The 15,669-nt window shown below is 41.2% G+C and overlaps 2 protein-coding genes and 1 non-coding gene across 5 annotated transcripts; 1 reads left to right on the top strand and 2 right to left on the bottom strand.

Annotated features, from left to right (window-relative positions):
* Nucleotides 1–961: 961 nt before the first annotated feature.
* On the top strand, nt 962–6,994 carry abcg2d (ATP binding cassette subfamily G member 2 (JR blood group)). Its single transcript, XM_076148042.1, has 15 exons — nt 962–1,134; nt 1,790–1,849; nt 2,032–2,146; nt 2,276–2,428; nt 2,592–2,749; nt 2,986–3,137; nt 3,391–3,492; nt 3,806–4,050; nt 5,305–5,387; nt 5,599–5,688; nt 5,918–6,039; nt 6,144–6,298; nt 6,395–6,484; nt 6,614–6,726; nt 6,820–6,994. The coding sequence occupies exons 1-15, from the start codon at nt 962–964 to the stop codon at nt 6,965–6,967; spliced, it is 1,959 nt and encodes a 652-aa protein (XP_076004157.1). The 3' UTR covers nt 6,968–6,994.
* Nucleotides 6,995–7,466: 472 nt separating this feature from the next.
* On the bottom strand, nt 7,467–14,260 carry pkd2 (polycystic kidney disease 2). 3 transcript variants are annotated; one of them, XM_076147853.1, is made up of 16 exons: nt 14,132–14,257; nt 13,354–13,785; nt 12,725–12,838; nt 11,797–11,930; nt 11,421–11,671; nt 11,038–11,262; nt 10,697–10,925; nt 10,340–10,510; nt 10,054–10,235; nt 9,844–9,964; nt 9,657–9,755; nt 9,415–9,536; nt 9,187–9,304; nt 8,903–9,066; nt 8,505–8,652; nt 7,467–8,412 (listed from the first exon to the last, which is right to left on the bottom strand). In XM_076147853.1, exons 2-16 carry the CDS (start codon nt 13,775–13,777, stop codon nt 8,203–8,205), a joined length of 2,712 nt encoding a protein of 903 aa, XP_076003968.1. In that variant the 5' UTR covers nt 13,778–13,785; nt 14,132–14,257; the 3' UTR covers nt 7,467–8,202. The 3 variants fall into 3 exon arrangements, with proteins under 3 accessions (XP_076003968.1, XP_076003967.1, XP_076003969.1); XM_076147852.1 differs by having other exon boundaries at nt 13,354–13,818; XM_076147854.1 differs by having other exon boundaries at nt 8,903–9,063; nt 13,354–14,260.
* Nucleotides 14,261–15,261: 1,001 nt separating this feature from the next.
* Nucleotides 15,262–15,335, bottom strand: trnai-aau (transfer RNA isoleucine (anticodon AAU)). Its single transcript has one exon. It is a non-coding gene; the product is annotated as a tRNA-Ile (tRNA).
* Nucleotides 15,336–15,669: the final 334 nt, after the last annotated feature.

The following is a 15,669-nucleotide window of genomic DNA, read 5'->3' on the forward strand; positions in this document are numbered from 1 at the left end:
GTTGAAACACTAGCCGATGGGGAAATTAAAATCATTTTGATTGACGGCAGCAGAGGCTTTAGGTTTGCATTTCAAACTGCTCTAGCAGTTTGAAGATATTGGGGTCTAAAAGGAGAAATACAGAGTCAATATATGGTACTGATCAACATTCAAGTGCATGTCAGTGATTGGTTAGTTGTTGGTGAGGCGTGTGTGTGCGTGTGCTGTCATAGTCCCAGGCACTGAGTACTCAGGCACCAGTCTTCTGTCCTCAGTCTCTTCTTTCAGATCCAGAGACTTTATATCCCTGAGAGCAGCACTCAGCCCGGTAAGTCATCCCAATCACCACAGTTCAGCACTTTGCATCTTCTGAAGCAGATGATTTATAATTGTGTTTTTATATTTTAGAATTTCGTAAAGTGAGTTTAACTGAGAACAAAACAGTCAAGTAAAGTTATCCAGTGGAAAGTAAAGTAAAGTAAAGTAACAAATACTCTTCCTTACAGTACTTAATGTTTTTATAGAGTTTGTATATATATCTTTATGTGTATATATACATTTTTTTTTCCCACAAAAGGTTACTTTGGGGGGACAAGGAGAATAACGCTGTAATATTTTGAGCAAAGAATGTTTTTAGTTGTGATAACGCTTTCTTAAATGAAATGAGGGAATTTCTTAAAATCAATTCAGATTTTACTTATCTGAAAGATTACACAGGATAAACCATTAGAAATAACTTAACTTTCACTATTACAGCAATACAACAATATAGCTCTCAAAAGTAAATGGTGTTTTATTGTCCGTGTTAGTAAAGTTTGCCTTTGAGGTATTTATTGCAGTTGAGAAATACACATACAGTGTCTGAGGACTTCACATGCATGGTTATTAAGGAACACAGGCAGTTAAGATGAATTGTGTGTTTTTAACAGGTTGCTCACTGCAGAGAATGATGGAGAGAGGATGTCACATCAATTTTGCAATGATGGAAGATATCAGAATTAATGGCGTAGACGGGTCAAAGGTCATCACGTCCACGGACCAAACCAAGCAGCCGTGTGGTTCCATCGTGAGCTTCCATAACATCCATTACAAAGTGCTGCAGAATACTGGCTTCTTCTGTAAAACCACATCCAGGGACATTCTGGTGAACCTCAAGTCAGTCGTTCATCCACTTGTTTCTTTCCTCTTCCTGCTTGCCTGTCTGTAAAGTAGATTTTTACACATGTGCTTGCATTTACTGCAAACATAGCTTTAGATATTCACACAAGTAAACATGCATGCATCCATTGAACTGGTTTCTTTCTTCTGTTAATGGATCATTTCACACAAGTCTCTGGGCCATGTCCTGCCTCACTCTTAATCAATCATATTAAGCATAGTGTCTTGCTTATAATCTCTGACACTCTGAGCAGTCTGCCGGGGAATTGAATTAAACTCTGTCACACGATCCACTAGTGGGTTTAATCCTTTCTGTTCATTCAGTCAGATTTTTGGTGCCATTATGTAACTGTTCTCTCTAAAATCAAAGGATTCACTCTTGACTTCATCATTGTGTTTTAAGATATTCCCTGATATCTGTAAAAGTACATCCCATAATGTTGTTTGTAATCACTTTTGTGATTTAAGAGGAAAATAATCAATAGTAACGGTAAAAAAAATTGAGGATAACCACAGATTGTAACTCTCTTACTCCTTCTTTTGAGACTCTTAAGCAATGAATCTAATCCAAATCTTTGCTTAACATTTTTAAATCTGTGATAAACATGCCTCTGTGTAATGTATTGTGTAATTGTGTGTTGCTGTGTTGCAGTGGAATCATGAAGCCTGGCCTGAATGCAATTCTTGGACCCACTGGAAGTGGCAAGTCCTCGTGAGTAAACTTCACATATTCATATTTAGAACAATCACCTGCCATTGTAGATGTACACTCAGTAGCTACTTTATAACATACGCCTGTGCAATCCAATATAACACCCTCACAAGAAATCCTACCTTTGTGAAGCTGATAAGCTTTGGTAAACTTATATAGAGCATCATTTTTTGTTTCCAAAGCTTTCTTGACGTGCTTGCTGCAAGGAAGGATCCCGCCGGCCTCTCAGGAGAGGTGCTCATTGATGGAGCACCGCAGCCGTCAAACTTCAAGTGTCTCTCTGGCTATGTAGTGCAGGTACAGTGCAGTTTGCTCTATATTAAAATGTAAGGTCTACAGCTGACTGGAATGGCAGACCTGAGCAAAATAAGAGATTTCCAAAAAAAAATCTTGATTGTTGACCTTTGAACCCTTTCCCCCTTTCAGGATGATGTGCTCATGGGTACACTGACTGTGAGAGAGAACCTTTGTTTTTCTGCGGCTCTGCGTCTGCCCAGCTCCGTGCCCCAGAAAGAGAAGGAGCGCCGTGTCAATCACATCATCAGAGAACTGGGACTCACCAAGGTGGCCGACTCCAAGGTAACTTAACACAAACCCCACTGGCTGATTCCATATTGAGACTCTTTGCCAAGGTTTAGTCTTAGTCTTCATGTCCTCAGAAATAGAATAGACAGTGATGTGTATCTTTTAGATTGTGAGCCAGATGCCTTTAAGATGTGTTATTCTGTGGATCCGTTTCCAGGTCGGCACTCCATTGATCCACGGGATATCTGGAGGAGAGAAGAAGAGGACCAGCATTGGCATGGAGGTGATTACTGACCCTTCTGTTCTCTTCCTGGATGAACCAACCACAGGACTGGACGCTGCCACTGCAATATCTGTGCTACAGTTGCTAAAAAGGTAATTAAGAGCTGTTGTGACATCATCTTGACAGGCATGGCATTTCTTTAAGTTAGAGTTCATCATTAATTCCACCATGAATCATGTTTCAAATATACATCTGGTTTTAATTATTTTGTTATGTGTGCTGTTGTTAAATCAATGTATTTTGTTAGTTCTTCATTTGCTATTAGAAGGCAGCTATACTGTATAAATTATATTATAATTATTATTATCTTTACTGCGTCTGCTGTCAGAATGGCCAGTCGAGGAAAAACAGTAATACTGTCCATCCACCAGCCTCGCTACTCCATCTACAGACTGTTTGACACCCTCACCCTGCTGGTTGGGGGCAAAATGCTGTACCATGGACCACAACACAACACACTGGACTACTTTGCCAACATTGGTGACTACGTCCTCGATACTCATGAACAAAATGATGATGAACGATGATTTTTGGAACCATTTACTGGCAGATGCATGTGGATTGTTGTCCAGCTTTATTTTTATAAAGCTTTATAGAAGGAAATGGATAAAGTCATTTTGTAGAACTGAACACACACTCACATTACTTGTTTCCTCCGGCTTCTTAATAAAGAATTATAAGCATTATTTATTCTGATCTGTATCTTCACGTAATTATTCCACACACTTTCCAGGCTATCCCTGTGAGCCCCACAACAACCCAGCTGATTTTTTTGTGGATGTCCTCAATGGAGATTCTGTTGCCATCTCCATGACCAAGGTGAATGGATCTGAAGGTAACAGCATGATTACTACAGTTTAAATGTTATATTAGATAGATATTTTCATTTAAAAAGTATTTTGTTAGGAATTCTACTTAACATGCCCCAACTTTACAAAGCTGTCTTTGTAACACTGATTGAGCAGGATGTGTAAAGGTAATTTAGTCATCATAAAGGTGTTTTCAGAAGTGAACAGCAGATCGGAGCCCATTTTTAGTTTAGGGCATCGATGCTCAAGAATTCAGATATCAAATTGAGTTTGTGTTGATGTTACTATTAACATTCTACATAGCTGAGTGTCTCCCTTGTCTCTCACCCCCCTTTTCAGACTTTGAGAAGCTCATTAGCACCCAACAGAGCACAGAGGAGCGCCTAGTAGAGGACTACCAGAACAGCAGCTATTCCAGAGACACGTTGAACGAGCTGGAGGAAATTGCCAAAGATAAAAGTTGTGTCTCCCGTCTGACATCTCACAACATCACCTACAACAGCTCCTACTTCCACCAGCTACACTGGGTGTTCAAGAGAACTTTCCAAAAACATTTCCTGACCCCACAACTAACCATGGCTGAGGTACACATCCCTGTCATATACCAGGACTACAAAATGCAATAGCAAGTATGACAGCCTGAACCTTCTATGGCTAAAGAGATCGACTGTCTGAGTTAAATTTGTAAACTAGACAATATATATACTGCACACAAATAACATATGTAACTCTCAAGAAATAGATCTGCGGATGGCATTTAGATGTCACTCAAGTTGGAATCATTTATAGTAACCCTGCACTTTCTACTGTTTAGTTTTTTTCTACTAATTCATCACCCTAAGTTTGCCGTTTTTAGGTGAAAGGTTCAACTATGTTGCTCTACAACTGTCACTTTAAAGCCTTTCAAACACGACAATCACACAGCTACAAATGTGATTACTCTTGTCAAGTCATAAGTCACCCCATGGCGGCAAAACGCCATCTGAAGTCTCCTCACTTTAAGAAATATTAGCTAATTGGCCCTAAATAAGTCGCGATAATCCCACAAGAGAGGCTCGAGGTGGCGTGGGTGCCATAATCGGCTTTGCTGGCTGTTGTGACCCCACTCTTGCCTCTTTGCACCAGGGTCTGCAGTGATATCATATCTGAGCCAAAGCCCCTTGACCCTGACTTTGTGACTCGTCACATGATGGCGTCATGACTTCACTGCTCCGCTTCCACATGAAGGACTAGAGGGAATGAGATGAAGACGGCTCAGCCTTCTTAGCTTATCCCCCCACCACCCTGGGAACCGCCCATGCCCCACTTAGTCCTGTCATAACCTATCAAATGTTAGAATTAAAACTTGTGTCACTCTTGTTTTCATCATCCTCCACCAGCTTCTTATAGACGAAGTCAGTGTGGAGAAGAAGCAACCTGACCCATCAAAATGCTGCTCTTAAATGTCTATCCTGCATAATTCTAAGTTGAAATATCATACCCATAAACGCAAAAGAAATTACTTTGTATCAAGTGGAGGCTTTGACCCGCTCAGCTCCATCATTGTCAGATGTTTACGATGGTTGTGCTAATTTCAGGAAAATGAACTTTTATGGAAACATCACAAACCCCTGCACGTACACTTACTTTACTTAACAGTATCCAATTTAGTTAATGTATTACAATATACCCATTATATGTTGTTTTAAATGTTGTTTCTTGTTGTCTTTTTATGTTATTTGTACGCACCAAGGACCAGAGCAAATTCCTCTTAAGTGTTAACTTAACTGGCGATTAAAGCGATTCCGATTCTGATTCTGATTCTGACAATGTGAAAATCTCTTGTTTCTCTTTTGCAGCTGGCAGCTAATGCTGTGCTGGGGATCTTAATTGGTACCGTTTTCTTTGATGTCAAAAATGCCCAGAGTGCCATCCAGAACAGGTGAGAGGACTGCTGAGGCATATCATAGGGGAGAAAATGTGTTTATTGAATTAAAGATGTCACATTTTAAATTCACAGTGCTTCTTCACAGCACTAGAGGATTTCAAATTAATTTGATAAAGAAGCGTGAAAGCCCCAGTCTAGACTAATCCTCTTATTGGGCACAGTCTCAACTCCCATCACTTAATAACCAAATTGTGTTGTGTTGCAGGATGGGTGCGTTCTTCTTCCTCTCGACACACTTGTGTTTCACCTCTCTGTCTGCATCTGAGGCCTTCATCTTTGAGAAGAAACTGTTTCTGTATGTAATGTGATAGAAAACCATTCGATACTACAAAACAAGCAAGGGTGTAGTAATATAAGCATCACATCTATGTATATTCATATATATGTTGTGACATACATTCAGAGCAAGTAAGACACGTTTTGTTTGATGGCAATGATCAGTATTTGATCATAGCCGAAAACGGATTTTGTGTCAATGACTGCACCTGTGGTCCAAATCCAGTGTCTGCATTCTCTCATCACAGGCATGAGCACATCAGCGGCTACTACAGAGTCTCTGTTTACTTCCTGGCAAAGATCCTAGCTAACCTCGCCATGCACACCATCACCTCCATTATCTTCTGCTGCATCATCTACTTCATGATTGGTAAGAATAACAAACTTAGAAAACCAATTGATCGATGGAATACTTTGGAATAATAGGTATTATCTCCAAGATTGTCTCATTCTATCAAAACTGTATCCTCCCAGGGTTCAAGTTCACAGTAGACGCCTTTTTTGTCTTCCTACTGACGGCAACCCTGGAAAGCTACACGGCTTCAGCCATGACCACAGCCATCTCAGCAGACAAGAGTGTTATGGGGTTTACCGTCCTCATACTGAACATCACCTTTGTTGTAATGATGGTGAGATACATGAGTACAATGATGTGACAGTGTTTCACAGTAAAGCTGGAACACAAGAAACAGTTCATTAATTCAGTTTACATTGTGTGTGTGTAGATTTTCTCAGGTTACTTGGTGAATCTCTCCAGCCTTTTGTACTGGCTGGCTTGGGTGAAGTACTTCAGTATTCCTCGCTATGGCCTAGCAGTAAGCACTATTTTAAACAACAATAATTAAGTTTGTATGCTTTCCCTAAATGTAACCTTAGTCATGTCAACTGTAACAAAGAATCGACTGTGTCTTATTCAACATTCATCAGCTCTTCTCTGTGTTCAGGCCATGCAGATCAATGAGTTTGTGGGATTGAAGTTTTGTGAGAAGAGTGGGATCCCAAACTCCACCGCGTCTCATGGGTTCACCATCATTAATGGGGACACAGTCGGCCCGATGTGAGGAGACATATGTTGATATGATATGAGACAAATAAGATACTGATATTTAATGTATGTGTTGAGTTCAAATTTGTATTTATCTTGTTTCAGATGTACAGGGGAACAACATCTGGAATTAATGGACATAGACTACACCACCTGGGGGCTGTGGCAGAATCACGTGGCTTTGATGTCCATGGCCTTCATATTCTACTCAATCGGCTATCTGAAATTACGCTTCATGAAGAAATTCACTTAAAGTACAGTAGATGCGAGAGATTGTACCCATGTCTCACAGTTTTGTACTTTGTTATTTAGTACAGGTTCCTATAAGGATGGAAATACTGGCTGTAATTAGTGAACTAGTTACTAACAAAAACATCAGCAGACAAATTTAGGAAGATTCCTCTTTTTAATTGCATATTTTAGGTTAGAATCTGAAATTAACAGTGTGAATATGATATGTGAATTTAAATAGCACTAGTCTACTAGTTATTCATTTCTAGGAAAGAACCCAACAGTGCAGATCATTTCTAATCAGTCCAGAATGAATGATGTTTCATGTAATATTTACGGTGAATCATCTGGATAATAAAGGCCAGTATAAATCTTTCTAATGTGTTTCAGAAAAGTGGAAAATTATAATATTTTTCACTCATGAGATGTTGTGATTGAGTCATTTTCATTGTGGTTTTCCTGCAACTTTATTCACAATAAAAAAGTAAAATAAATAATACCAGTAAATATCTATTTGAACACTTTATTTGGTATTACAATGATATAAAAAATACACTGCAAAATACTGTATAAGGCACCAGAAAAAGATAAATGCATGGGTTTCCCATGAACACTAGATGCACTCCGAATCGAAGTTTGTTTAAAGTTACAATATAGTATATCGTAAACTGATGAGCTATTTCATTGTAAGTTTAAGTGATGAGTGATGAGTAAATATGACAGAATGTGTCACACTTGCACCTATATTAAAATGACAAAGAAATCAGCTAAAATAACATTTGCTGAAATATGGGGATTTGGCAAAATGCAAAGCAAGTAGGGCTAAAATCATATACTGTGTATTTGAAATACATTGGAGGAGTAGGAACATGCTTGCTAGTGTATTGTATCCTATACTGTGTAGTGTGTAACACTTTGATAAGTAAGCCTTCATTAAATCCATTATTTGCCCTCTTTTTCACACAGTTTTATGTTTCAGAATTCAGTCACAATCTGCACCATCTTACAAAAGTAATACTTGCAAGTCATTTTAGATTGTATGGCTTTTGAGTGAACCTCACTCACTTTCAGTGCATTTCAGTATTTGAGGTGAGACTTTTGAGATTTTCTGAAAGATTTAAAGGACTACAGCTCTGTGTCTTACAGCATATATCGTTCTGTAAAAAATAAACCATCCTTTTGAGTTTCCTTGAAAGCTTCTCATACCATCACAAGGAAATTTCCCAAACTGTCTCTGTTCTTCACTCTGCCGGTTCTTCACACGTGGCCGCTGCCATTTGTGCTCGTGTCAAGGCCATCTGTGGACAGGGAGGAGGAGGGACGGGGCCGTGGGCCGACGGGAGTGGCTGGCTGTGTGTGGCTGACCTGTGAGGCCATATCATCTGACTCCCAGCGCTCCAGCTCCTCCCTCACCAGCCTCTCCATCTGCTCCCTGTGGACGTCTGTGTCCCGACCCAACCGCTCGTCCTAAGACAGAAACAGAAATAGGCGTGAGAGGGTCAGTGAATTTGTGCCAGTGGATCTGATTCTTCTCAGTGACCGCGTCTGCTTCCTCTCACCTCCATGACTCCATCCAGCAGCCTTCCCAGCACGTCTCTCCTTTTAAGTTTGGCCCTCTCCATGGCTTCCAGCTTCACGATCACAGCATCGATCTTGGAGACGATGCTGCCAATAGAGTGTTCCATCCTGTCCACACGTCTCACCAACCTGGAAAACAGAGAGTCATTCATTCTAATTAACAATAAAACTGAACAAAGGCACAGGCATTAACTAGAATCTGTCTTATAGTGCCTAAATAAAGGAAGAATCTACCATCTACAGTCTGACATGTGAGTGAAGATCAGTGGAGGATCTGCCTCACCTATTCAAACTTTTTTATTACTCAGCAGCTACATAAACTTTTAGAGATTACAGATTTAGAGACTGTTCTTATGAAGTAAAAATAAAAGCTCCATACACTTGAAACTCCTCATATGAAACACCCCCCGAGCTGCTGCCACGCCGACGAGAACTGTGACCGCTATCCTCATCGTCGTCCTCCTCAGAGTCATCCTGGGTACGAGGGAAGCTCCGCCCACTGCCTGGTCTAGTTAGCGAATTGCGTTCCAGGTCCAAGTCCTCCTGGCATAGGGGCGAAAACTCACTGAGCATTTGCAAGAGAGTCATGACAGTGTGACGCTTGAGCTTGTCACGTAACGAAATGATCAGCTGAGGAAAAGGAAGAAAAGCATCATCACTCACTCTCTCCTTCTCCAGGTCATCTCTCATTTGCTGGTGTTCATGCTCTGTCAGCTCCTGGTCACCATCATGATCATACTTGGCGAAAATGGCCTGAATCTCTGCATCTGTGTGGCCCTTTCTGAGGCAAAAACAAAAACAAAACCAGTCATCAAGAGATTGTCAAACCAATATTTATCAAACCAGTCTGAAACATCAATATAACAACAGCCAATATTGGTCCTTAGTTACCCTTTAAGATCCTGGCGCAGTTCATCAAAGTTCAGTTTGCCTCCAGCCTGACGCAAACTGTCAGAGATATCATCGACAGCTGTCTTCTTTAGTCTCAGCTTCATCAAGGCCTTGTTACAACCCTGAGGGAAGGGGATCAGAGCAATACTTTGAATTACACTGAAATATCCATCTAGCTATACCATCATTTGGAAAGTATCGGCCGGCATTGTGAAAACTCCTGAGATGAACACATCCAGTACCTTCTTAATGAGGTCAGTCATCTCCATCTCAGACCTCTGCTGGGACATATCTGCCCTCACCTCTGAGTAGGTGTCATTGATGATGGCCAGGAACATGTTCTATAGTGCAAGAATAATTAAACATAATCTGTTAGCATTTTGTGTCGGGCGTACAGCTCATGTGAATAAATGTAGATGTTAGACTCACCATTAGAATAAAGAAATTAAAGAAGACAAAGGTGGTGAAGTAAATGGGTCCAAGCACTGGATTGGCTTCCTCTATCTGTGAGAACTCAAAGTCTCCCAGAATGATACGGAACTGGGTAAAACTACAAAGCAGAGGACAAATTGCAAAACCAGATCAACAGAAAATACGAGAAAGACAAATACGGATGTGTGTTTGTTTGAATGTGCTTACATGCTAGCTTGGAAAGTGCAGAAATCATTGACTTGGGTTCCAAACACCAAGTAGGCCAGTTGGGCATAAGCCAAAAAGATGATGAAGAACATGATGGCAAAACCCACAAGGTCCTTGGCACAGCGAGACATTGTGCTGGACAGCTGACTCATGGTCTTGTTGAAGTTGATGAACTTAAAAAGCTGCAGATGTTGAGAAATGAACAAATATTGGCAGCAGTGAAGCTGGGCTGTGCTTTTACTGTTATAGTTTTAGAAAAAACATCACCAGTCGTAAAGTGTATTACCTTGACCCAGGAGAAAAAGACAATCACTGCCGCCACGTTGTTGAACTGGACTTGCAGGTTGGCTAGAGGCTCAAAGTTGGGGTGAGCAGAGTGGTTCTCTATGAGACCTTGGAGAAGACTGCCAACCATGGCTGTTCTGGTGATGTTCATGATAATAGCAACAACACTCAGCTGAAAAAAGGGACAGAAACAGCAAAATGAACATGAGGATTACTTGCAAAGAAAAATACTTTCAAATTGATATGTTACATAGTTCATAAAATATGCTGTTCAGCGTGTGTTAACTGATTCCTTTGACATCCAATAATACCAAATGCTATTTCAGAGCAAAGCCTCGCAGAAGCCTTTCGCACGTACTGCCACGATGAGAACATCAAGAGAGTTCCACAGATTCTTGAAGTAGTGCAGGCGATGGATGCGGATCTCCAGCACTTCCTCCACAACATAGTAGATGATGAAGAGGCAGAACGCCACCTCACACACGCCCACAAAGTAGTCCCAGCTGGACGCATATCGTATCAGACGCACTGTTTGGAACTGCCAGGAGGTTTCGGCGCCACCAGTGGCAGGAAACTCCACCAACAACCTGACACAAAGGGAACTTAACGTTAACCTTATTAACACATTGGTACTATTGCGACATAGTTATCGACATATTGGATGCGTGTCTATCGTGTTCTATGACGGATGCTTCCTACCTGCCGATGCAGAAGAGATTGATGTTACCATTGTAGACTGAGAAGTCCAAGAATACTGCTCGGGTGCCTCTGTCCAGCCACAGGTGGTCTTTGAGGTACTGCAGATGGAATGCTGACTCCTCTTTTGTACGTGACAGGTCCTGGTAGTATCCACCACCTCCATATTTGGATACCTGACCCCAGTAACTGCTCCCATTCATCATGCTTTCCGCTGTGTAAACCCACCTGATGGACACCAAAATGAGATCTTTGTGAGTGTAGTAGAACATATGATGTACGCTTGACATCTAAATCATAACTACAGAAGAAACTCATTCTCTGTTTATCATTAACACATTTCCATTTCCAAATCTGACATTAGCAAATGTATTGCACAGACATACGCAGTTCCATTTTTAGGCCCAAAGGAGGCGACGTCCTCGTTGCTGGGGGTGTACATGTTGTAGCAGTCCTGAACCTCCTCTCTCAGATGTTCGTGGATGGAGCAGGACTCATTGCTAACTTTGACCTGGCGAAGGCGAGGCACCCCGAGAAGGAGGTTCTCATAGTAGATGAGACTTTGATTCTCTGGCAGGCTCTTGTTGTTGTACCACACCTCCCAGTACATGCCGTTGAGGAAAGGTCCCTCTGTGAACTAGGAGTTTAGGACATTCAAGATACAAAAACAACCTCTTAAGTGGTTTTCCTGTACAATTTAAACAGGTTATATCTTACAAGTAAATTACTTTCCATGGCACAATAGCACACGTTGCATTTTACCTTCCAAAATTCCTCCATAGACGAGAGGCTTCTGAAGGTGGAAGTGTCCCCAGCAGACAGCGGAGTGTCCAGGAAGAGCTGAGACATGACTTTTGTATAGTAATACATATTGGAACTCACCATCCCATAGGTAACTGCAGAGCATATAGAGAACATAACCACTGCTGTTAGGTATGAAGACAGTAAGAATTCATTTTAACACAAATTACAACATTCAGGCCCACCACTCCAGCTCTTTACAATCAAAATGAGCATAAATCTATAAATCATAAACTAAATAAATTTAAGATTATATGAACCTTTATCCCGGTCCATTAACATTCTCCGAAGCAGACATTATTCAACATGGAATACCTCTGGAAAGTACTTTTATACTGCCTGGCATAATAAACCCTGATCCAGTCTGCCAGGAAGCCATTTCCTGAGCCACCCTAAACCACATTTAGGCATAATTCACTGTAGCAAATAAGAGTAAAGAAACTCTTCTGTATTCGTAATGTAATTACACAGACGTGAAATATGGAACTTCCATCATCTCTTTTTGCCGTTTCAAAATAGGGTTCTGAAACGTGTGCCGCTGGTAGCAGAGGAAATATTTGGCAAGTAGGTTGACCTGAGATTAGCTTTCCAGATGCCAAAACCACTATGAATACACTGTGAGGCTGGAAAATCACTTTTGTTATGATGCCCAGACGTATGATGCCACTTTTCTGACAGCGTTCTATGAGTCCAGTGTTTTTTTTGTGGGACCAGCATTTACTTCATGGATATGTCACTAAAAAGTATGAATACATCACTGAGTATATTCCTTAGCCTAAGTAATCCTTCTATCTAAACCTACTAGACTGGAAACCCAGACAGTAGTAACAATTTCCAGCTGAAAGGTCAGATGAACTTACAAGAAACCTGATGTCATGTGTTTACTTACGGATACAAATAGTGATGAGGAATGCGATATATGTAAGCATCTCCCTCAGTATGTTCCTGAGGTACCGTTCTCGACTGCTATCACTGTCCTCCATCAGATCTGTTCCCCACAGAACTGCAAAAATAACCATTGAAGAGGGTGTCAGCGTGTCATATTATAAGGAGACAATTATAACATGCTGCAGTAAGTTAATGTACATGTAAGGAAGCTATTAATTCTGCAAAGCCACATGTTCGACCCCTGTCTATCCTCACGTTACCCTACCACCTGCAGGACAAGCTTATCCAACAACAGATAGATTCCATTTAAAGTCTAGTTCTATAAGGCATACTTGAGAGATATTGATGAGGGTTTTACTAATAACTTCATGGTGGTTAATAAATAAATTAATAATCAGGTTTGTAAAGCAACAGAAAATAATAACATTAGTTAGGTCAGACAACTTGTACACGTAGTTCATATTGAAAACAGTACCAAACAATTAACTCCAAATGGAGTTATGTGTTTGGGTGCTATTTTTGTCTGGGAAAATAGCCTTTGTAAGCTAAAATGTGGCACAAACACACCATGCATCCTAACTCTATATGGAATCAATGCGTGTCATGATTCAAACAAACTCAGGAACTAACTTCTGATCTTTTGCAGGATCTGTTTCATGCAGCTGGGGTGTTCGTGTCTCTCCGGCTGCTGGACGTCCACAGTCGGGGTGGGGTACAGTCCTCCCCGGGGGATGTGGCTGCTGCTGTCCCCGCCGGTGTAACTGCCCAGGCCGCTGCTGCAGCTGTTGCTGGAGGCCGTGGAGACCGACCTCCTCCCCGGACTCGCTGGAGGCCAGTCCGCCTGCATGATCTCCTCTTCGGGCTCGAAACCGGGGTTGTCGCGGCTCCACGCTTGTCTCGACGGGGGAGACGGGGTGCCTATGACACCTCCCAGACCCACGTCCTGCTGCTGGATGTTCTCCATCTCTATCCCTTCGCTCGAGTCAAATCTGCTGGGCAACCTGCCAGTCTGGCTCTGCGGGGTCTGATGAGGTCTGACTCGGGACGAACTCATGGCCCAGGCTTGGGTGTAATTTAGAATTGGTTATGTGGCGTCTGTAAAGGAAATTACGCTAAAATCTCGGTTTCTGGCATCGCGCTCTATGGAAATATACGCAACATCTAGATAAAGTTATAATCAGGATCTACATAACGCGATAGCAGACTCTAAGACACAAAAACAGACTTTAAATAACGCTATTCCGTTAGACATCGCTAGTCTTAAACCACAATAAATCGACGATGTTAAAACTTTTCTTAAGAGAACTACGATCGATCTACAATTCGGTATCGGAACGTCGCGAAAGGTACCTGATCTAAGACGATGCCTTTAGTTGTGTATAAAGTTGTTAGATATAAAGCTACATACATGGAGTACGCGTTCGCTCCGAAAAGTCGCGTTTATGTGTAAGAAGTACGATGTTTCTCTCGTCCCAGGACAGCCATCTTGTTCCTGCACTGTTCCCCCAAAATCTCCTTCTTATTTGTTAGGGACTCGGGTTTCATTAAAGTCATGGCGGCACAGCGAGAGTGGGGAGGAAAAGCAAGAAAGACAAATGGGTTTTTGTGTGAAACAGCTGAAAAAATAACTGTGGTCGCATTTTGTTCTCGTTTATTTCATTCGTATGTGGTCACAATCAATAATCTAGTGTAAAATCAATTTTGCCCGATGTTTTGATGAAATCAGAATTCCTGCAAGTGACCTCTCAAAGTCGCTTTTTTATTTGAAAAGTTTTGGAGATCATATTTTGGGAAGAGTATGGATTTATAACTTCAAATGCGCATTCATTGACTTGAATTTAAATCACGTATTTGTTCTATTTGATGTTACATAACTTCTGTATGTTTGGGTCAGTAGCTGCCATGGCAACATGTGAACGACAAAGAGCTCAGAAGAAGCCAGATTGTCTTCAACCACTATCTCAAAAACACACACGGCCCTGAGAGCGATGAGACATATTCCACATAACTATGATCCTTAAATGAGAAAAGTGTAAACCAACACGTTTCAAAAATCACAGGAAGGGTTTACTTCTTAAATTCCAATAAACCAACCCAAGTGTCTGTTGTTGTGAGAAAAACAACAACATAAACATGTCACGTTTCACATCACTTCCAAGAAGCGAAAAAATATAATGACTCGTGTATCTGTATCATGTATCTGTTGGTATGGCTCAGTAGTTCAGGATACTTTATTGTTTCTGTTAAGACTGTTAGCTGTTTTCCTCAAGTACTTTGCATTTTGACCACTTGGTGGTGCTCATTGTTCAGATTTGGTAAATCGACACAATCCACATGCCAATAACGGAGTGAGGATGAGATTTGTACCAAAATAGATGCTTTAATTGACAAACAAAAAAAGTTGCAAGGGGACGCAAATGTACAAGTGTTTCATAATGAAGCGAGAGTTTTGTTTATACTATATTTACTTCTATATAGTTCTTAAATTTGGGAAAGACTTTCTAAGTACCGCTTTCTCAATCTATGGCACTAAAGAAGTGGCCAGTACGGGGATCGAACCCGCGACCTTGGCGTTATTAGCACCACGCTCTAACCAACTGAGCTAACCGGCCTTGTGCCGATGGTGACAGTTTCACAGAACAGAACACAAGACACATAGATGATTGCATTGTTTGGACTACCTACCCAGAAACCAACAAGGTTTTGAAGGTGCAAAACGTCACATGACCACTGATGTGATGGATTGTACTCAGTGTGTCATCTCTATTCAATGGTACCGGGTGTACAATAGGACATTCATGTCCATCGTCACTGATGTCTGACAAATGAATGACACTGAGGAGAGAGGAGACACAGAATCAAGAAGCATTACCTGACAAAGGCAGGCATATCTATTTTGAGGCATAGCTCAAAAAATGGAAGAGGGCTTATGGCTCTGGGTGTTCA

Source organism: Genypterus blacodes, unplaced genomic scaffold, assembly GCF_046128005.1.
Source record: "Genypterus blacodes isolate CSIRO-AG114 ecotype Tasmania unplaced genomic scaffold, CSIRO-AGI_Gbla_v1 ptg000039l_1, whole genome shotgun sequence".
Classification (NCBI taxonomy): domain Eukaryota; kingdom Metazoa; phylum Chordata; class Actinopteri; order Ophidiiformes; family Ophidiidae; genus Genypterus; species Genypterus blacodes.